The sequence below is a fragment of the Diadema setosum genome, chromosome 8 (genome assembly GCF_964275005.1).
Source record: "Diadema setosum chromosome 8, eeDiaSeto1, whole genome shotgun sequence".
NCBI lineage: Eukaryota > Metazoa > Echinodermata > Echinoidea > Diadematoida > Diadematidae > Diadema > Diadema setosum.
In genome coordinates, this window is record NC_092692.1 from 23,553,760 (window position 1) to 23,576,303 (window position 22,544).

The 22,544-nt window shown below is 37.2% G+C and overlaps 1 protein-coding gene across 1 annotated transcript in view; it reads right to left on the reverse strand.

Moving 5' to 3' along the window:
- LOC140232159 (autocrine proliferation repressor protein A-like) overlaps positions 1 to 22,544 on the reverse strand; it is a 190,564-nt gene that overhangs the window by 111,384 nt on the left and 56,636 nt on the right. The window contains exons 4-8 of the mRNA XM_072312303.1: positions 11,145 to 11,193; positions 10,689 to 10,805; positions 10,230 to 10,322; positions 5,628 to 5,717; positions 3,423 to 3,552 (exon numbers count right to left, since the gene is read on the reverse strand). Coding sequence (XP_072168404.1) covers positions 3,423 to 3,552; positions 5,628 to 5,717; positions 10,230 to 10,322; positions 10,689 to 10,805; positions 11,145 to 11,193 — 479 coding nt within the window. The remainder of the gene's footprint in view (positions 1 to 3,422; positions 3,553 to 5,627; positions 5,718 to 10,229; positions 10,323 to 10,688; positions 10,806 to 11,144; positions 11,194 to 22,544) is intronic.

A 22,544-nucleotide genomic window follows, 5' to 3' on the forward strand; every position in this document is an offset into this window, starting at 1 on the left:
GACCGCATCTGATGCAGGGGTGTCTGACGTTCAAAAATTATTAAGGAAGCCAGGGATAAGCATGTAATCCCTCCTGGCAGACCTATCGTTTCAAGCGTTGATTCTCTGACAGAACCAATGTCAAAAACTGTCGACAAAAAACTTCAGACGTACCTACCCAAAATCAAAAGTTACGTGAAAGACACGACGGATTTTCTGAATAAGATTAAGTCTGCAACCCTCAGCTCAGACTGCCTACTCGTAACCATGGACGTGAAGAGCCTTTACACCATCATCCCACACGATCACGGTGTAGACGCTCTTCGTACGTTCCTCACAAAACTGGACGTACCCAACAGTGACATCGAGGATATAACGTCCATGACCGAGTTCATATTGAAGCACAATTACTTTGAGTTTGACGGCAAACACTACCTTCAACGAAAAGGTACCGCCACTGGGGACCAAGATGGCGCCCGTGTACGCTTACATATATATGCAGTTCTGGAAGAAGATTTCCTCTCTAAATGCACTCTCCAACCGTCAATGTATCTGAGATACATCGACGACATTTTCATAATCTGGCCCCACAGTGAAAAAGACCTCGCAGCCTTTCACGAGGCATTTAACAAACACAATCGTCACATCCAGTTCACAATGGAGAGCTCCAGAGAGAAAATCCACTTCCTGGATGTCAATGTATCTAAAAATGGTAACATGCTTTCCACCAGTGTGTACATTAAACCTACGGATTCTTTCACCTACTTGGATTACAATTCGTTCCACCACTTGCACACAAAGCAATCAATTGTGTACAGCCAACTAGTCAGATATAAGCGGATCACTTCTGACCCCAAAGTGTTTGAAGAAAATGCTGTACGTCTGGGAGAACATTTCGTTAGAAGGGGCTATCCAGTTCGCCTCGTAAACAATGCACTCAAAAGGGTCAGTGAAAAACGCAGAGAAGACCTGTTAGACTCTAAACCTAAAGATGAGAGGAACGATCGCATTCCTCTCGTTACTACATTCCACCCACAAGTCAAAAAGTTTGTCTCCACGACCAAGAAAGAGTGGGCGAATATTCAACTTGATCCCAAACTTTCTACAATATTGGGGGAACCACCTCTACACTCCCAAAGACAACCGCCCAACTTGAGATCACTTCTGGTGCGGAGTGAGTTACCAAAACCTGCAACCCCAAAAGGTAACAAGAGGTGCGGCAAACCACGATGTCAAATTTGTAACCATCTGGTGACAGAAACAGTGGTGCAAATCTCTCCGTCACTCAGTATCAAACCACCGGACCACACATGCGACTCTAGCAATGTGCTTTACTGTATCATGTGCACTAAATGCCCAGGGGTGTCATATATAGGTGAGACAAGCACGAAGTTCCGAATGAGGTTTAATAATCACAAGAGCTCAATCCTGAAGAAGCGTAAAGATACTCCAGTGGCGAACCACTTCAGTGACCCCCGTCATTCGATGAAAGACTTGAAAGTCTGCATCTTTGGCGGGGGTTACAAATCGGCTGAAGACAAGAAGTGGGCAGAACTGCGATCCATTGTTTGGAGCCGCAGTTTTGAAACAGGCATGAACAAAGATCTTTCCTGGCTCAGCCCATACACTTTCTTCCGATAACTTCTGAATTATTTATGTACAGACAATATTGGTATGGTCTGAGGAAGACAACCCTCCAGCTAGATATACCCAAACCAACCACAAATTTTAAAAAACGCAGTTTTTCATATCGTGGAGCCCTAATGTGGAATAGTTTGCCAAGCGATGTTAAACAAAGTGCTTCTTTAGCTGCATTCAAAAGTGCAATAGATACGTTTTATACAAAGGTAGGATTTTTAAGATAATTATTTGCAGCTTTATAATAATGTGTGTGTGTATTAAGTCTATATGTTTGAATGGTCCCACTTTATTTTTCTTTTCTTTTCTTTTTCATTTATCACATGTGTGTGTATATATATGCATATTTTTCTTTTTTTTAATGCGTAAGTAATTTTATAGAATTATTTCAGTATAAATTGTAGTATTTTTGATATGTCGTTGATTTTACAGTGTATAATAATTGTGTGTTTTTTTTTATCTCTTATGTTTTGTATACTAAGTATAAAATGTTGTATTATGTTACTTTGAACTGTTTTTACCTCTTCACGGACTCACTGAAGAACAGCCATTGGCTGAAATGAGTGACCATGTCGAAATAAAATAAACTGAAACTGAACTGAATAACTAATTTCAGTTGCTACTCCGCTATCGATAATTTCACCCTTGTAGAGGTCTTCAATTTATTTTTCTGGTACTGGACAACTTGCGCAGTCTTGATGTGTTACTAGTAAGTGTACCTCATGTATATGACAATTTCCTCATTTTTTTCTTGTGTCCTTCTTTCTTCTCTCCTTATTCCCTCCTTTCCTACTTTTTGCTCTCTCTTCTCTTCTCTCTATATAATGCGTACAAGCACTTGACAGATTGTATCACTTCATTGCCATTATGACGTTTCTATTATCATTATTGTCTCCTTTGTGCAACGCGCGCTATCTCAGTGTGACGTCTTCTCTATTATGACGCACAGTATGGCACTCATAATCGCGCAACTCAGCATGCGTTTATTGTTATTATTTGTTATCCTTTGTTTTGGTTACACTGAGACTACGCGCGCTAGTGGGATATTGACATGTCACTGTGAAAATCCATTGGCACTTTCATTGTATCATGTTAACTTCATTGCCTTTATGACGTTTCTATTATTTCTGTTATTGCTATTATTGTCTCATGATCTTTTTGTGCAGCGCGCGCTATCCTAGTGTGACGTCTTCTCTATTATGACGTAGAGTATAACACTCATAAGCGCACAACATGCGTTTGTTGTTATTATCTATTATTTTTTGTTTTGGTTACACATATTGCGCGCGCTAGCAGGGTAGTAACACCTCACTCTTAATAATCATTGTGAAAATTCGCACTGTCATCCCTGATGAAGAGGAAGGATCCTCGAAAATTCGGATTATTCATTAAATTAAGATAGTTATAATAAGAATGCTTTCAGACTAAACCGTATACAGTTATGGTTTATTGAGAAAAATGTTGATATTTCCTCATATTTTAGGCTTTATTGCAAAAATTTTATGTGGTAGGATGTTTTGTGATACAACAGACCTACACATATGCATCAAATGTGATATCTTGAACATTTTTGAAATCACTGCTCCCAAAGGTAAACTGGACCTTTAATGCATTTCCTGCATTCCTCTGTTGTGACTTTATTATTGCTATATATATATATATATATATATATATATATATATATATATATACATATACATATATGAGCAATTCCAAATCATTTATTTTGTGACTAGCAAAATAATGATGCTTTTAACGGGAAGATTTAAACACTAACGTTAGGAAAAAAATGAGAGACAAGTTACCCAGGGGATCGACAATATCGGCCAACTTCTGTGTGTTGGGATGGTCGAGGTAGAGGGTGATGTTCTCGTCGTAATAGTCCTCAAATGCAAAGGTCCACCCTCCTAACGACCGGTACATGTGATGGAGGTTCTGTAACAGTGAAATTTGTTTGGAATGCAGCCTCGGCATAAGGTTGAATATGAAATTTAGCCATTGCAACGAAAAACAAAAGCTGCTGCAAGAATGCAAACTATGCGACTAACATTTACTATATTGTCGTGTGTCTTTTCATGATGATTTGTCCAATGCTACTCCAAATGCTATACATGTACGACGAAGTGTTTTTCGTTTTTTGACATTGTAGCTTGAAAATGACACAAATGTCCAGATTTCAGTGACCTTAGGTTCGATATTTACCTGTCACTTTCTCACTCAATGAAAATAAACGATTGCTTCTTCTAACTTCTAATCCTTTCCAAATATCCTCTTACAGTGTTAGTTAGCTATCATTGATGTATACTACCTTGGAATATCATAACCAAATTTCTTACGTTGTGTGTTTGTCCGTGTTCCGTGGGAACACGGACAATATGATATGACATAAAGAAATAGCAAATCGACATCCAATCATTATACAATCATGTGTCAATGTGAGAGTTTTCGCCAGTTTGGTGATTGCCGTCTTGCTGAAGCTGTCCTACCGTGCAATTTGATCCCTCTTTATGTGTTCAACGAGGATTAGGAATGTTGCCGATGTATCACCCCTAAACGTGATAAGAACGCTAAATGTAATAACTTTAACAATAATGAATATAATAATCGACTCACAACTGAAATTTTATGATTCTTAGCCCTAAATGTAAAATCCGGAGACAACCCTAAATGCGGTAATTTTTAACCCTAAATGAAATATTAATCCTAGATTAGAGTCAAAGTTTAAAAAGCTGTATTTTTGTATCTTGGGAAGCGCATGCAGGGTGTTAACCCGGTGAAGAGGTCCCGCCTCACATCCAACTGGACCCCATGGAAGACCAGCTTAGCATAGCTGGATATGGGCTATCCAGTCATCTTCTAAGACGGAAAAATGAACGAATGTGCTACCACCCTATATCTATCATGTGTTATCGAGCTGATCATTATGTTAAAAACATAAAAACACATTTTGATCAGACACCATCTTTGCCATAGGAATCAGGGTCAAAGGTCGAAAGGTTTTATTTCTCTGTCTTGTAAAACATGCCGAACTACCCCCATATTTTGAAATCAAATTATAGACCGTGTCAAGGGAATCATTTCATAAAATTAGCAACTTCTTGCTAACAAACCATTTTGGCTATGTTAATTGTGGACAGCGGTCAATAGACTTTATTTCTCATCTAGGGATGACATGCTCAATCAATCCCATATTTTGCACACAAACTGTGCCAAACAGATCACTGTACAAATAAAATGTTATTGTTTGGATATGCAAATTAGGGCCAAAGGTCGACATCTTTATTTCTCTATCTTAAAAAAATACATGCCCTATGGACCCATGCTAAGCACAATCTAAAAAATACATGCCCTATGGACCCATGCTAAGCACATTTAGAGCATATCAAATAAATCATTTACTAAAATAACTTTTTTGTTTTATTTGACGCCATTCTTACTATAGAATTGAGAGTCAATGGTCAAATGTTTTTTATTTGTTTTTTTTTTCAATTTGATGACTCTGACAAATCAATTAAAGTAAACCTTGTAAAATTTATAATCTTTATGTGCTGTCTCCACGGCATGATTTTTTTAAACACCATTTGACACGACTTTGTACAGTTATCAGCTAACTAATCCTTGCTCGATTTCTTTCAGCTTTGGTTAGATCAAGTGTGCTTTGAAAACAAATAAAGATTAGGAGTATAGGATTCAAATCACATCTCTTCTTACCTCTGATACATATCACGACCGTGGCATTGTTATAGTAACCACCATCTATATGTACGCAGTCATGAATGTGTACAAACATCTATAACCGTGAAATATCATTCATGTCATTAGGAGAAATGATCCCTTCCATAAGTAAATCATAATTCTGAAACGACGCGCTCTAATTTTGACAAGGTTTATAATCATGTTCGTTATGCAAAGTCTGCTAGGATTTTTGACATAGCTAGCTTTCAAATACAAAAATCCCAACTTGTGCCTATCATGTGACCAATGCAAAATAGCTATCATTGCATCATTACCTTAACCATGTTGAGAAGGTCCAGTACGAAGGGTGAAATGGCAACTACTCGCTTGTCAACTGCTCCTGTTGTCCAAGTGGTCCAACCCCTCTATATGATAAGAATGAAAAGCGGTAATTTTAAGTATTTGTACTCGGATTCATACTTAAACATTGTGCTCACTTGTGTTATCTGCAGGAGGCTGTCACGTGATATCTGTACCTGGCACATTTTGATTCATCTTATTTCATTTTGTTTCGTTTATGCAATTTCCAACAAAAAATTGTATTAAAGTATTTAAATACACAAAATTTCAATCGAGATTTTTGATTTGATTTGATTTGATTTTATTTCAAATGGATATACATAAACATTAATTGCTAACAAGGTAAGTTTCTTCATTACCTTAAGAATGTACAGCAATACAGTTTCTTCATTGCCTTTACAATGTACAAAAGAACATATCAGTGATGTAATGAATAACGCAGAAGGGCTACAGCTTAAGCATTGCTTGATTTGCATGCAGCCCTCGTACATAATACATAACACATAGGAAACTAGGGGGATGGATGACTTGCGTAGAGATAGGATAGGAGAAAGGAGAGAGGAGAGGTCTGTCTGCTTTCGCTAATACACAAAGTTAGATCATCTGGATCACTGAATAGTAAAGCATGGCAAAGTATTTTCTCACCGAGGTACAGGTGAACAGTTACAGGTAATGGTCGGTTACATAACATTACGCAATAAATTCTGAACGGCGATAATTCAACGAGGGAATTTCATATACAATACAATTGCAATGACATTATAAGATCACTGATATCCAGAGAGCAGCATTGTCTTTACAGCTTTCTTGAAAGAATACATAGACTTTAAAGTTCGAATTTCTGAAGGAAGAGAGTTCCAAATATCAGGTCCAGTTTGTCTGATAGATTTCAGAGCCATCACCGTTTTAGGATTTTGTAGATGAAATTTATCAGATTGCCTTGTGGGATAAGAATGCATATCCTTGTTTAACTGGAATAATGAGAAGAAAGAAGATGGCAACTGACCGTTATACAAACGAAACATAAAAAGTGAATTTTGCAAAAAATTGATATCATTTACCGTTAGTGTTTTTAATTCTACGAACAAAGGATCTGAATGGTCCCGATGACCCGAATTGGTACATAATTCGTATACGTATAGCTTTCTTTTGTAGAAGCAATATACTGTCAATGTGACTTTTCGCAGTTGTCCAAACAATGTTACAATATGAGATATTTGACAATATCAACGAATTATAAAGCATAAATAAAACATTCTTTGGGACATAATACTTAAGCTTACAGAGCATACCAACGTTACGAGACACTTTACCTGAGATGTATTGCACATGAGCATTCCATTTCATATTTTCATTGATATATATTCCAAGGAATTTGACACTTTCTTTTTGCTCCAATAATATACCATCCACCATTATATTCAAGTGGCGCATTTCATTTTTATGCTTCTTATTATGAAAATAAATAAAATTTGTCTTTTTTAAATTGAGTGACAATCTATTGCTCTAAAACCATGTAGATAATTTCGGCAATTCAGTATTAAGATTTCTTAAAAGCGACTGAAAATTAGAATTAGAACAAAATACATTGGGGTCATCGGCGAACAGAATATTTTGCAGTAACTTAGAGGAATTTGTAATATCATTTATATACACTAGAAATAGTAGTGGTCCCAATATGGATCCTTGTGGGACGCCACAATGTATGGGTAAAACTTCAGAGTTTACCGATTCATAGTATACGTATTGCTGTCTATTTGATAAATAATCTTCAAACCATTCCAGTGGAATGCCACGAACTCCATAACAATGTAATTTGCGTAAAAGGATAGTGTGGTCAAGAGTGTCGAATGCCTTGCTTAGGTCCATGAACACACCAATGACATGTTTTTGTTCAGCTAAGGCAGTCGACACTCTGTCATACAACTGGGCTAGTGCCATATTAGTAGAGTGAAATTTCCTGAAACCATATTGGTCTTGGTTCAGTATATCATTTTGTAACAAAAAAATCATACAGTCTGTTATAAACAAGTCTTTCTATGACTTTAGAAAGACTAGGAAGAATAGAGATAGGACGGTAGTTCGAAACAAAAGAAGGGTCATCTTTTTTGTATATTGGAATAACTTTTGCAATTTTACATGCGTTCGGAAATACACCAGTTGACAACGACAAATTACAAATATGTACTAAAGGTGTCAATATACTCCCAACAATCTGTTTTAAAAAAGACGTGCTCAATTCATCATGACCACATGTATGACTAGATTTTATAGAATGCACAATATCAAGGATCTCATTAAAATCTGTTGGTTTGAAAAATAATGAATTATCGTTTGACGTGCCCAAGTACTGCGAGAAATCTGTCTGTGTATGATCAATCTTAGAAGCTTGGCTAGGACCTACATTACTCATCAAAACAACATGCTACATCTTTAGGATCACAAAACGTTTGTCCATTATTCGTAATTTGAGATGTTGACACCTTCTTTTGCTTACCAATGACGTCATTAATATCCTTCCAAGTGCCTGACATATTCCCAGTAGCATTTTCAAAAGCTGGAAAGCCTGATAATCTGTGTAAGTTCATTTCTATATAATTTATATTGATTAACATTATCATTATCAGGATGCCGTAAACTATTTTTATATAAAACATTTCTTTTCTTAATGGAACGAAAAATTACCTTTGTTATCCACGGATTTTTGATTTTTTTTTTCTTTTCAATTGTGGGGATATGTTTGTTAAAATAAGAAAGGAATATATTCCAGAAGGTGTCATAAGCAATGTTTGGGTCTGCAGAAATTAATACATCATCCCACGTTTCCGTGATTAAATCATCGTTGAGTAATGTATTTTCTACTGTGAATTTCCGCTTCTTCTTACGTTCTTTCTGCTTAACATAAGAATTCTGTGTGTCGCCACAAATGAAAAATATAGGTAAATGGTCAGAAATTTCACTATACAAAAGACCAGATTTCGAATAATCTGTGTCAGTATTCGTAAAAATATTATCGATCAACGTTGATGAGTTGACAGTAATTCTCGAAGGCTTATCAATTGTGATATTACAAAAATTTGCTTGCAAAATATTGCAAAATTTATTTCTAATAATGTGCTCTTCTTTCAAGAGATCAATGTTAAAATGACCCATAATATATACATCTTTGTTTTCTTGATTAATCAGCTCTAATAAGAAATCAAAACTATCCAAAATGAATTACTATCTGTATGAGGGGGCCTGTATATTACACAAAGTATTAAATTTTTTCTATTATACATATTAATTTGAACACATGTGCAATCAAATTCATTTCCATTGTATATCAAATCAGGCCTTTCTTTATACGATAACATGTGTGATAGGAACAGGGCGACTCCGCCTCCTCGTCCGCATTTTCTATCAGAACGGACAACAGAATACCCATCAATGTTATATAAAGGGGGAGATTCGTCGTTAAGCCATGTTTCTGTGATGCCAATAGGGGAAAATTGCATATTTATCGTAGACAATAATAATTGCATATTTTCATAATTTCTTAACAGACTGCGGGCATTGACATGTAATAAACTGAAAGAAAGCTCATTATTAATAAATTCTGAGTTGAACTCGTCAGGCAAATAATATCGACACTGGACATTTTTATGTAAACATGGATTAAATTCATCCATATTTCAAAGGAGGACAACATATGGACCAAGACGTTGCCATCAGCATTTGTTTAAAAGCTGCCGAAAGCAGACAAGAAGAGAAGGAAGGAATATAGCAAGTCATACAGAGTGTAAATTGTTTACGAAGTACTCTCAAGAGTAGTGGCCGCATCGGACAAGTGAGATGTCACAGTAAAGATCATTGCTACATCAACTCTCCCTAAACATATATATATAAAGTCAAAATACCTTTGAAAATATTCTATTTACATTGGTAAGCCTGTACACAGCATGATATTTGATTACACAAGTACACATGGATATTCATATTTGCCGTGGTGCAGACTTAGAGGTCATCAGATAAATTTTCAAGAAATGTGGCCGACTTAGAGGTCGTCAGAGAAATTTTCAAGAAATGTGGCCGATATAATGCACTAAATAAAAGCCTCCAAAAGTAAAAAGAGAGAGGATAGCATCATTAAAAAAGAGAAAGATATGACGATGGAATGACAAGCTGTACACTGTCATAGCACATTTGAATAAGATGTGGTGAGTTATTGCATTCACAAACGTATGTGAAAATGTGATGCTTATTTGTCTCTTTTTTTTTTCTTTCAAGGTGAGTTCACAAGGTGAGTTCACAACAAGTAGTACCACCTCTGGGCGTGTTTTGCTACCCATAGTTCACATGTATAAAAGATAAAATAAAGACAGTCCTTTTAATGATGTGGCTTGCACAGAGCACACAAGAGAACTTTCAAATATTCACCTTTTGCCCGTAAATGCTGAAACATTAGACGTTCAAATTACCTGTGGTAAGCATTTATTGCACATTTGAACAATGGGAATCTGAAACAAAACGAAAGTGAATCCAAATAGAGGGTACGTAATTACGGCTACTGTAGAAAGATAGACAATTATACGTGCCTTCGACGCACCAGCGACCACGAACTGCTGGACGTTCACTCCACGCACTTTGGCCACGTGGTCAGTCACTGTATCCATCGCCCTAACAACCGCCTTTGAACGAGAAGAATTCGCTTAAGTGTAACGCGGGAAATGGGGAATCCAAACAATGGAGTGGAAGTAAGCCTCAACAACCTAAGCGTCCGTTCATAGCACCTAAAGATATTACATATTTTGTCAGATTTCTCAACGTTTTGCTAAGCACTCATGAACAGTCGAACTTTCCTTGATCCCTTACGTCTGATTAGAATAATGAATTTGATTTTCCTGCTGCAACTGTTCAATTTCATAGGACATGACAGCAGCACATTACTGTAATAAGGTGAATATTTTTGAAGACTGTGTGGGAAAAAAGATTTAATCTTTATACTTTATTAGTATGTTAAATAGATATTTGCAATCTTTAACGAGCAACCAAACCTTCGTCATGGGCATCCGAAGCAGCCAGTATGGTTCGTTTGTACCGTTCTCGATAAAGTGGCGCCAGGTGAAAGCGATTATGGCATCCTCACTTCTACTTTTTTGTCGAGGATCCGACTGAAATCATGAAGTACACATGATATGAATTCATTGAGTAAATGAACATTTTTACTTCTTTACGTAGCATGATTCCGTTCCTTACACCGTGATTACACACGCATGTATTTTCTTTAACTCAACCATCGAACGAAGTGAAAAGGTGATATGAAAATGTTTGTGAAGACTTGGAACAAAAGATCGATGTGAGGGAAAATGACGACTGCGACAGTTACGGAATGGTCGGGAAAGTTAACAAGGAAAAACATACTAGAATCATATCATTCTGTTAGAAATGCGGAGCAATAACTTTATCATCAGGAAAAAAAAGAGCTTCCAAGAGAATAAATATGTACTTGCCTTGAATACTATTGGCTGGTTAGGAATCTGTCGAAGGATTGCTGTGACTCTGAAAAACAAGACGATTCTTTTTTAAGTGATTAACAAATTGTCCTACATCGACGTAAATAGAATTTTATGAATTTTAGATACAAATGAATATCCGAACAGCACTTGTACGATAGAAACAAAAAGGTATTGATTGTCATTTATTAAGAACAAGCTACGAGATTAAACAAACTGAAGATTGAAGACGTGAGTATCCTCCTGCTGCATGGAGTCTATGGTTATGGGAAGTCAATGTTACAACCATGGTACGAATTTTGAAAATTAGATTGATTTTCACGCTTCTTTCAGTGTTTTCGTACCTCACTACATTTCATATGCAAGCATGGTTCATCCCTCATCACTGACAGGGGAGGCGTACAGTTTTTGAAGGGGTAGGAAAAGCAGAAAAGAGGAGCATTACTTTTTGTCAGTAAACTTGCACTTGCAATAATTCAAAGGTACAAGTGCAGGGCAGAAAGTTTTTCTTGTGTTGTTGTTGTTGTTTTTTTGTACTACCCCTGCTTTATACACTTATTTCAACCAACGCTTTGTACAAGTAATCCAATCATAATACATGCAATAAAATCAAGCCAACGGCAAGATCGCAGTAAGACCTAAGAAACCATTCGCAGATCAAGCATAAATTATGTTGAAAAATGAAAGCATTTAAAATAAATTGTATGTGATTATACTCTTTATTACTTCACAATCATAATGATGAAATAAATTTATTAAGCTTGTCAATGAGAGTTCAAGTTCATGCAACATAACCGCCGTCGCCGGCACATGTCTGTGCAGTCGACCTCATGGTTCTGTCTTGCATGGCCAATCAAACTGTCCTGTCGGAGAGCGTCCACCGCTTTGACGATTCTGACTCTGAGATCCGCAAGATCATAAAGAGAAGTGACGAAGATTTTTCCCTTGAGGAAGCCCCAGAGAAAGAAGTCGCAGGGGGTGAGGTCGGGACTCCGCGGAGGCCATTGGACGGGGTGATTCATAGCGACAACCCTGTCTTCGAAGAGCTGATGCAATCTCTCCCTCACGATCAGTTGACAGTGGGCGGTAGCCCCATCCTGAATCTACCATAAGTGACAAAATTCTCCGTATCCATCTCGTTGACATTCCCTTTCAATGCGAGTAACTATCTCCCCGTCGATCAGGTGCAGGTAGGCTTCTCCACGTAGGCTGCATTGTCAGGCAACCTCATGAGCGTGTGTTTATTTTTCGACCCTATTCACAACCGAACTGTCTTTAACGTTCCCTTCACCCCCCCCCCCAACGTTTGTGTAAATTCATCGAAGCATGAGGGCCATTGTTATCTGCCAAGACAGGAAATCTTAATGGTTCCTTCTTTAACTATCCAACTTTTAGGGTAGAATAGCAGCGTATTTTCAAATAAGTTATCTCTAGCAGGCGCAAATGTTGGTTTTTTGTTGTTTTTTCTTTACAAATGAGCTGTCATATGAAAAAGAAAAATGATGTTTATTAAGGCTACGATTTTCTTATACGAAAACGATTGCCGAAACAGTGTGAAAAACTTGCTCAAAATTTAAATTTGCGCGTGCAAATGAAAATTTAGTAGCACTGCTTTCTATTGCTCTAAATTCAGTCATGCCCCTCATAATGAACACTGAGTTGTGCATCAAAAGAAAGAAGAGAAGTGTACTTTTCTATTCATGTACATCTCATAAAGCAAATTTATGCTTATTATGATCGCAAAAAAAAAAATCAATGAAACTCTGTTTCTTTTTTTTCTGGGACACGCTTTATAACATATACCATAGTATTGGTGAAATTGCAATAGGAATGCTCCGTCTCCTCCACCTCCCTTTTTTCCCATTCTCCATCTATTCCTCCTTCTCTACTCCTCTTCATCATCAGCAGCATTGATCATGTATGACGTAGAAATATTTCAAACAGACCCCTCAAAGGCTGAGAATGCTGCACATAGGTGTACCAAGGGCAAAACATAAAAATGCATTGAAAACAAATTCTGAAATACATCTCTTTTGACGAGCCCTGTCTAAATTCGCACTAATCAATTTCATTTCCTTTCTGTATTAACGCACCCAACATTCATATGCGGAATAAATGACTTTGATTTGATTTCAAATTTAAAAACAAAAACCTTCAGGGTCCCGATTTCTGGGGAAATGTATACTCTGGTAGGAAGGGGGGGGGGGTCACCATGCACGCTCTGAACACATTTTTTACTTACTTTTTTTTGTAACCCTTAGAGTGTCTAGTTAATGATTTGTTTTGTTCCCAAGTAAAAATCGTGTCCCATGGGTGTCATTGGCGGACATCTTGGCGGCCATCTTGGATTTTCGACGAAAATCATTAAATTCCATAACTTTTTTACTACACAACATACAGGGACAAATAAAACTTTTTTAGAGTAGATATAGCATGAGGAATTGGTTGAGACGGTTATATACAGGATAAAAGCAAGTTGATACAAGAAAAGTCAAAAAATATGCAAAATTCGGCGTAGTTTACACTGGAAAGTGCCCAAATAGTCCGTATACATATAGCACAAACTACACACCCCACAAAAGTAACTTAAAAAAAAAATTGTCTCTAGATCATAGCTAATGGACAAAAATAAAACTTGAAATGAAATATAACGCTCTTTGTGCACATTCTAATTTGTTTCATTTTGTATTTAAAATGAGTTTGAGTTTGGGTTTTTTCATGGAAACAATCACTTTGTCACAATGTTCAGTCGATTTTAACAGTTTAGATGCCAAAAGTGGTCCATTCAGATGCGTTTGTTTAAACCTTATTGTCCGAAAGCAAAGAGATGAATTTAATTTGACAGCTTTTTATTTCATACTCATGTAATTTCTAGTCATTATCAAAAAGATCATCGTAATCAATGTCTGGCTCCTCATCCTCTTCATCCTCCTCTATCTCCTCAGTAGTATTATGAAGCAAGTCAATGAGGGAAGTGGGAAGGATAGGGCCGCTTGCCCACACTGGCTCCATAATACCGTCCTCTGTCTTCTGCCACCCTTAATAGACTTCTACCGGGCCTGGCATGTGAATCCCTCAATGTCATATGTCACCTCTGGCTCCACAGACCACTCATTACAAGTTTTCTGAGAGGAAAAAAAATGGACATATAATGAAGTCATGTTTTAACATTCAATAGTGTTTGTTGTAATATAATATTGAACAATTTACTTGATTTCAGTAGAATATTGCTGAAATCATAATACAGACTACTCTCACGAGAGTATTGTGTGGTATTTGGGGTGGCTTTGTAGCTTCTTTAGGGGTCTAACTGGCCCCTACCCTTGAAGGCCCTTGTTACATCTTCCCCGGTGAACACACACAGTCCAAGTGCATGTGTTGTGGTAAAGTAGTCAGCTCTCTTTGATTCTGTATGCTAGTTCACTGACATCTTGTAATGCTTGACAGTCCGTTTATCAAGGAAGATAATTGGGGCGATGTAATGCGCGTGGTGCAAGAGGATCAAGAAAATGTCTGTGTCAGTGACCTCACCACAGCTTCCTTGTACCCAAGTTTAGCAGCGTGTACTTGAGGTAGAGCACAACCCGAATGTCCGTCTCCTCCTGGTAAGACAGCAGCTCATGGGCAGCTCATGGACATTGCGTGTCGTCTCATGGAACACATTCTTGTGTGACAAAAAGAATGTACTAGTAACAGAAATTACGTTCTCTGAACTTCAGGTGATACTTGTTATATTCATTTTGTTCATACAATGATGTGTTCCAGGAGACGATACGCCATATCCATGAGCTGCTGTCTAGCCAGGAGGAGACGGACACCAGGGTTGTGCTCTACCTTAAGTACACGCTGCTAAACTTGGGTACAAGGCAGCTGTGGTGAGGACGCTACAAACACTTTCTTGATCCTCTGGCGTCATCGCCTTGCTACTCCATCGCCCTCACTATCTTCCTTGATAAACGGACTGTCACGCATTACCTAATTGTGAATGTCAATTAACTGGCATACAGAATCAAAGGGAGCTGACTACTGTACCACAATACTTGGCCTGAATGTGTTCACTGGGGAAGATGTAACAAGGGCCTTCAAGGGTAGGGGCAAAGTTAGACCCCTAAAGAAGGTACATAGCCACCCCAAGTACCCCACAATACTCAGGTGAGAGTAGTCTGATATTATAATTTCAGCAATATTTCACTGAAATCAACTAGATCACTGAATATTATGTCATAATAAACACTGCTGAAATGTTAAAACATGACTTATAATATGTCAATGTTTTTCCCCTTAGAAAACTCGGTGATGAGTGGTCTGTGGAGCCAGAGGTGACAGATGACATTGAGGCATTCACATGCCCAATGTATGGCCAGGCCCAAGAGAAGTCTTTTAATGTCGTCCGCAGCGTCATACTGAGGCAAAGCAAGTGACGACCAAATTCCAAGGTGGATTTCTTCATGCTCCCACCTCGCAGAGACAACCATATCCCACACACTCAACGTGTGCACCACCACCTTGCCATCTTTAAGAGAGCTGACCAGCTAATCTTCTGGTGCCCTAACCCCTTTGATCCTGGACAAAGGTGGCAAAAGGCAGAGGACTGTGTTATGGAGCCAGTGTGGGCAAGTGACTCTATCCTTTCCACTTTCCTTATTGACTTGCTTTAAAAACTCCTGAGGAGATGGAGGATGAAGAGGAGGAGGAGGAGCCAGACATTTATTACGATGATCTTTTTGATAATGACTACAAATTACAGAAGTGCGAAACGAAAAGCTGACATATTGCTTACGGCTTCTATGGTTTGTATAGTTGTACAGGATGAGAATTCAGAATTCTTTTGACAAAGGAAGGTCATATTGTGTTACTTTTTTTTCTCAATGTACGTTAATTCCATACTTCATGGAAAACATGTACACACCTCACAAAATATAACTAACCCTTTTGTCTTTTTATCATAGCTCAAACATTGTGTTTTGTATGAGACATTTGACTTTAAACAAAATTTAATTTAAAAGATTTTGACCTTTCCCTTGTTGAAATTGAATACAGAATGTAAGGCGATTCAAACACAAATGCAATGTGTCCCAATATAAAATTTGCAGCGATCCACATTAATATCTCTCTTCACAGAGAGGATCTCTGACTGTCAAGTTAAATTCATCTCTTTCTTTTCGGACAATAAGGTTTAAACAAACGCATTTTTGTCCATTTTTCACTTTCACATGATATGATCAAAATTAGTATCGTGTTTAACTTCTTTGGACCTTTTACTTAAGGGGTATTTGCATATGAATTGCCATTGTGCTTACATTCTTTATTCTATTTCAACTAGTGAGGTGTCAAAATGCTTAAAATAAAATTTTCTTTCAAATTCTGAAGATTTTTTTTTCATAAAACACACCATATTTGAGCTATGATCTACAGACTTAGTGGTTAGTTACTTTTGTGAGGCGCTTAGTTTGTCCTGTTTGTATACGGACTGCTTGGGCACTTTCCAGTGTAAACGACACTGAATTTTGCATATTTTTGGACTTTCTTGTATCAAACTTGCTTTAATCCTGCAAATAACCATCTCAATCGATTACCCATGCTACATTTCCTCTGAAAAAAAAAAGTTCTATCTCCCTGTATGTTGTGTATTTCAAAACTTATGGAAATCAATGGTTCCTTGAAAATCTAAGATAACCACCAACATGTCCGCCTATGACCCCCATGGGACATGATTTTTAATTGGGAACCAAAAAAAAATCATCAACTAGACACTCTGGAGGTTACGAAAAAGTAAGTTAAAAATGTGTTCAGAGAGTGCATGGAGACCCCCGTTCCTACCAGACTAGTACCTTTCATTAAAATGAAATTGGGAGAGCATTACAAGACCATCGTCTTTCCTGAGGCCTGACAATACAGGTAAAGCAGGTTAAGGTGAACCACCTTCCCAACCTTAAAACCCTAAATCCTAGTCGTGTAATTACATGAAATGAGTAGCAGACCAAGTGATGATAATACACAAACCGACGATTTACCCTCTATTCGACATGTAGTCAAAGGGGGGGGGGGTGATCGGCGATAATCATCACACTACAACAAACTCCCAACCCATATTCAAACGGCAACAAAACCTATCTCTTTCAAAACCCAAATACAATCAATTGAAGTTTTCAGTGCAGATGTAACGCAAATTCTGGTTTATTCTTTTATTATTTAGTGCACCCACTGGAGCCACAACTGTTGTGTGTGACGTTGATTACCCTGTCTTGTTGTGTAGTATCTTGTTCTGTTACGAGTTTAGTTTAAAATTGTGTTTGTTTATTTGTTTTTGTGTCTGACTTGGTATATTTTGGTTTGTCGTAATATCCCTTTACACTGCGCAAATAATACGATCCGATCTGGGTTTTTTTTTTATATTTATGTTAACAGGGATCTTTGCACTTTCAGACTGAAATTTAAGGGATGTGGTGCATAACTTTTGTGAAATATTACCTTTTGTTTCTATAAAAAAAAGAGGTAAGCACAATATGTATTCAGAGAAATGTGCGGGGAGGGCACACAAGGGAGATTTTGCATTTTTAGACGGGAAAATCAGAGATGAGGTACACATTTCTCGTAAAACTTTAGAACATTTTAAATCAAAACAAGAAAATATATATTCAGAAGAATGTGCGGGGGAGGGTGTGTTTAATCCTCTCCCACTTGACGAAGATTTTGCCTTTTCAGATTGGAAATTCAGAGATCTGTTGCACTCCTTTCGTGAAATATTAGGTTTTGTTTCTGTCAAAAAAAAAAGTTGGAAGAACATATATTCAGGGAAATGTGCGGGGCAGTTTTTGCATTTTCAGACTTCAAATTCAGAGATCTGGTGCACCCATTTGGTCAAATATTCGATTTGGGGTTTTTTTTTTCAAAAAAGTAATAAAAGATTAAATTAATGAGAAATGTAGGGGACTGTGGGAGGGTAGAAACCACCCACACGAGTGAGATTTTTCATTTTTCAGACCTGAGATTCAGAGATGCGGTGCACTTCTGGTGAAACGTTCCATATTTTCTCTCAAATAAAGCATGAAATATAGATATTCAGGAAGATATGCGGGGGAGGTTATGGGATATCTCCTCCCATATTCAGATATATGGTACACGCTTTTGGTTAGATACTAGATTTTTTTCTATCCGTAGAGTAAGAAAATATAAATCAATATTCAGGGATTTTTTTTTATTTTTAAATTTAATAATTTTTTAATTGGAATTCAGAGATCTGATGTACCTCTTGGGTGAAATATTTGATTTTGTTTTTGTCCAAAAAGTAAGAAAAATATATTCGAAATAAATGTGCGATGATGAGTGTCGGAGGGCGGATATCTCCCTACAAATTTGTATTTTCAGACCTGAAATTCAGAGATATGGTGCACGCTTTTGATGAAATATTCGATTTTTATGCCTCCGTATCTGTGCATTGCTTGAAGATATTTTCTTGAAGCTTAGTGTATACATGTACTGCCCGATAAAGATTCTCTAGAGACAGTTTCGGGCCATGGGTTCAAAGGTCAAGTAAAAATGTTACAATTTCTTTTTTCTTCATATCTCGGAAATGGTTCTAGCTATCTTCATGGAACTTAGTACGTATTTGTTAGCAAAGTTATGGAACGTGTTTCCTTCTCACGCCTACGAGACTACTTGCAGGAGAATACTTTCTTGATAGCCACCAATCAGCGTATCGCCCTGATCATAGTGTAGAGATATTACTTACTGACCTAACTGATCAATGTTTGAGACTGATGGATGCTGGGAATATCACTGCAGTTGTTTTACTTGATATGTCGGCAGCTTTTGATACTGTGAACCATTCCATTGTCATCCAGACTCTCAGATCTGTGGGTGTCACAGGACTTGCATTAGAGTAGTTTCAATCTTACCTTATCAGCCGTTCACATATACGTTAAGATCAATGACAGTAACTCTAATCCGGTTGCACTTAATTGCGGTATCCCACAAGAGACTGTAGGAGGACTACTTCTGTTCTCTCTGTATCTTTCAAGGATAAGGCACATTTTTGAAAGACATAACATTCAGTATCACTATTAAGCAGATGATATACAAATATTTGTGTCTTTTTCACCAACCAGGATTGAACTTTCTGAAGCTTTAAAACAACTATAGAATTATGTGCTGATGATGTTATGGTATGGATGGAAGGAAATGGTCTGAAATTTAACGACAGAAAGTCAGAATTTACTCTGATAGGATCCAAAGAGATGTTGTCCAAAGTGAATTTTGATAAATTTTATGTTAGAATTGGCAATAGTAATATCGAATAGTGTTCGAACAAATTTCGTAATCTTGGTGCTGTTTTTGACGCAAATCTGACATTCAAAGACCATAATATGTATCCCAATCCGTAAGATTTCATTTGCGTAATCTGGGCTCAAGCGGGAGATGTTTAACTAGATGAGCAGCAGGAAAATCTGATGCATGCTCTTATTTCGTCTCGTCTAGATTTCTGCAATTCTCTGTATTGCAGCCTTCCACATGAAGAAGTCAGTAAACTGCAACGTCTTCAGAATTGTGCCGCTAGATTATTAGTACTTACTTTCACGAAGAAAACTCCACATACTACCCCAATACTTCGGTCCCTACACTGGCTTCCTGTAGAAAAACGTATATTAACTATAAGATTCTTCTTCTTGTCTATACAGTATACATTGCATAAATTTGCCAGTGCCTAGCTTCAAAATACTCTTCATCTTCACCAACCACCACGAAATCTCCGTTCATCGAACTCGCAAATATTACATGTACCTCGAATCAATCATACGTAGCCCAAAACTTTGAAATAGCCTTCCAAAATCTCTTCGACAAGCATCTTCTATTGATGCTTTTAAAAAGAACCTCAAGACCTACCTTTGCAATTTAAATTGAAAATTGTTTACCTGTACGCAGTGGCGGATCCAGAGGGGGGCGCAACCGGCGCACGCCCCCCCCCTTTAATTTTCGTTAAAAACAAAGAAAATAAAAAGAAAATACTGCAATGAAACCCGGAAGTGGCACCAGAAATATTAGTCACGCCCCCCCCCCCTTTACAGAATTCCTGGATCCGCCCCTGTGTACGTATATATGAATGTGTATTGTTTAATTTTTATTGGAATTATATCTTCTGTGATACATATGTACTCTGTTCTACAGCGCCATGAGTATCTTTTTAGGTAGAATGAGCGCTTCATAAGAGTCTCTCTATTATTATTATTATTATTATCATATGCATGTACTGACAGGCAGTGCTTATCTAGGAAATTTTAGGGTTATGTGGGTTAATGGTCATAGGGGTCAAGGTCAATTCCTCAAAATGTCACTATTTCCATCATATGTATGCAATGCCTGCAGGCTTTTTCTTGAAACTTAGTGTATGCATGTATTACCCGATACAGATTCTCTAGAAAAGTTTTTTGCCAAAAGGTCAAAGGTCAAGTGAAATGCTGAATTTCTCTTTCTCTATATCTCAAAAATGGCTCCAGGTATCATCCTGAAATTTATATCTGTGCATGTTTTGCCTGACAGTGATTCACTTGGGAATTTTAGGGTCATAAGGTCAAAGGTCAAGGGTCAAAGGCGAGGTTAAAATGCTAAAATTATTTAATACCTAAATTACACTTTTTCTCCATATCTTGAAAATTAACTGAAACCTAGTTCAAGGAAAGTGATCATTCAACACATTTTGGACAAGAATGTCACTTTGATATTTTGCCAATTATATGAAACTGTCATCACACATTATCAAGACGTACCATAGACCTATTGAAAAACGATGCATTATGGCAGAGGCATACCAGTCGCCATAGCGACATTTCTAGTTGTTTCTATCAAAATAGTGAAAAATATATATTCATGGAAATATACCGGGAGATATAAGGTGCACACTTTGGATGAATGTTGGATTTTTCTTCTTCTTCTTCTTCTTCTTCTTCTTCTTCTTCTTTTTAGATGGTCCCGCATGGAGCATGTCACAACAGGTATTCTGTTATGGTATATTACGGTTTCAATACCTGAACCATGCTTTGAGTCGATAGTAACGAGTTTTCGCTCAGCGACGGACGAACCATCTACGACGCAGGTGCTATCAAATTTGCGCTCGTCGTAGACAGACTGTCATCTTACGAAAAGTAGTTTCGCATTTCGGTGAACGCAAACCCAAGTACAGAAAGTAATCACGTGTATGACGTCACCGCCAAGGGATCCTTCTCCCGAAGCAAGACAGTTCACAACTATTTTACAATCTCAGCATGGGGCTTTAATAGTAGCTAAATGATCTAAATATGTTCAAAGGTCATTGCAGACCGGGTTACAGAGGAACACTCGTATTTCTAGTACTCGTAAAAAGAAATGGAAACGTCATAACACTGCAATAAATAATCATGTATACTTATATATGAAACCAAACCACATATAGATGAAGATGTATTTTTTTTAAATCAACAAAAACCATTCATGCAGCACTAAACAATAGTTGTAAATGTTCTGCTTCGCTATTTTCAAATGCTTTTCTAACAGATCATTAAAATGCCAGACTCAAACACTTTTCTTACTTCAAAAGAAAAGCAATTCGGATTTGTACAAAATCAGATTATAGAGCACCAACATCTACATTTTTAAATCCTAACACACCCTTGAATTGTAAGATTTGAATAAAATGCAAAATGTTCTTTTATGCAACGTTATCATGCTAAAATTCTCTCACCTTATTTCCAAAATATGTTTTCTATGAACTCTGATGCACCTGATTATTATACAAGATCGTCAAGTCATTTTCATCGATGGCGTTTTCACCTGACAAATCAAAATATTCGTTGTTTCATATTGGTCCCCCTTTGGAATACTTTATATATGAGTAAACTTAATATATACAATTTGATATATGTTTTCCCGGCCAATTTCGCACTTTTGTCAGTCCGTTTGATAAAAGATTCATTCAATTTAGCGAAAATCTTCGTCACTGCACATTCTGTCATTCAAAATTGCAACTTGTTCGTTCAATTTAGCATTTCGATCAATGAAATTCGCTCATGTGCCTTTCGAATTCGTAAAACAGGCATTCAAATTGGCACGTGCTCTTCAGTCATTCAAATTCGCCAGCACTGGTGGAAAATGGTATTTCAGTCATTCAGTTTCACCTTGCTTTGTCAGTGTTTTCATTGCTTTATATTTAGACTTTTTTACGATTTTTTCATACTCCCATACGTTTTTTAAAACCATATACTGAATCGTACATTAAAAATTGAAATGTAACTCAATTCCGAATTGAGCAGTGTTTTAGTAAGTAGCCATGATTTACATACAAAAAAAATGGGCATACATACTGTCTGTTGGTATGCTTTTACTTCTCAAGTCCATTTTGAAACGGTGTGTTCATACACATTAACA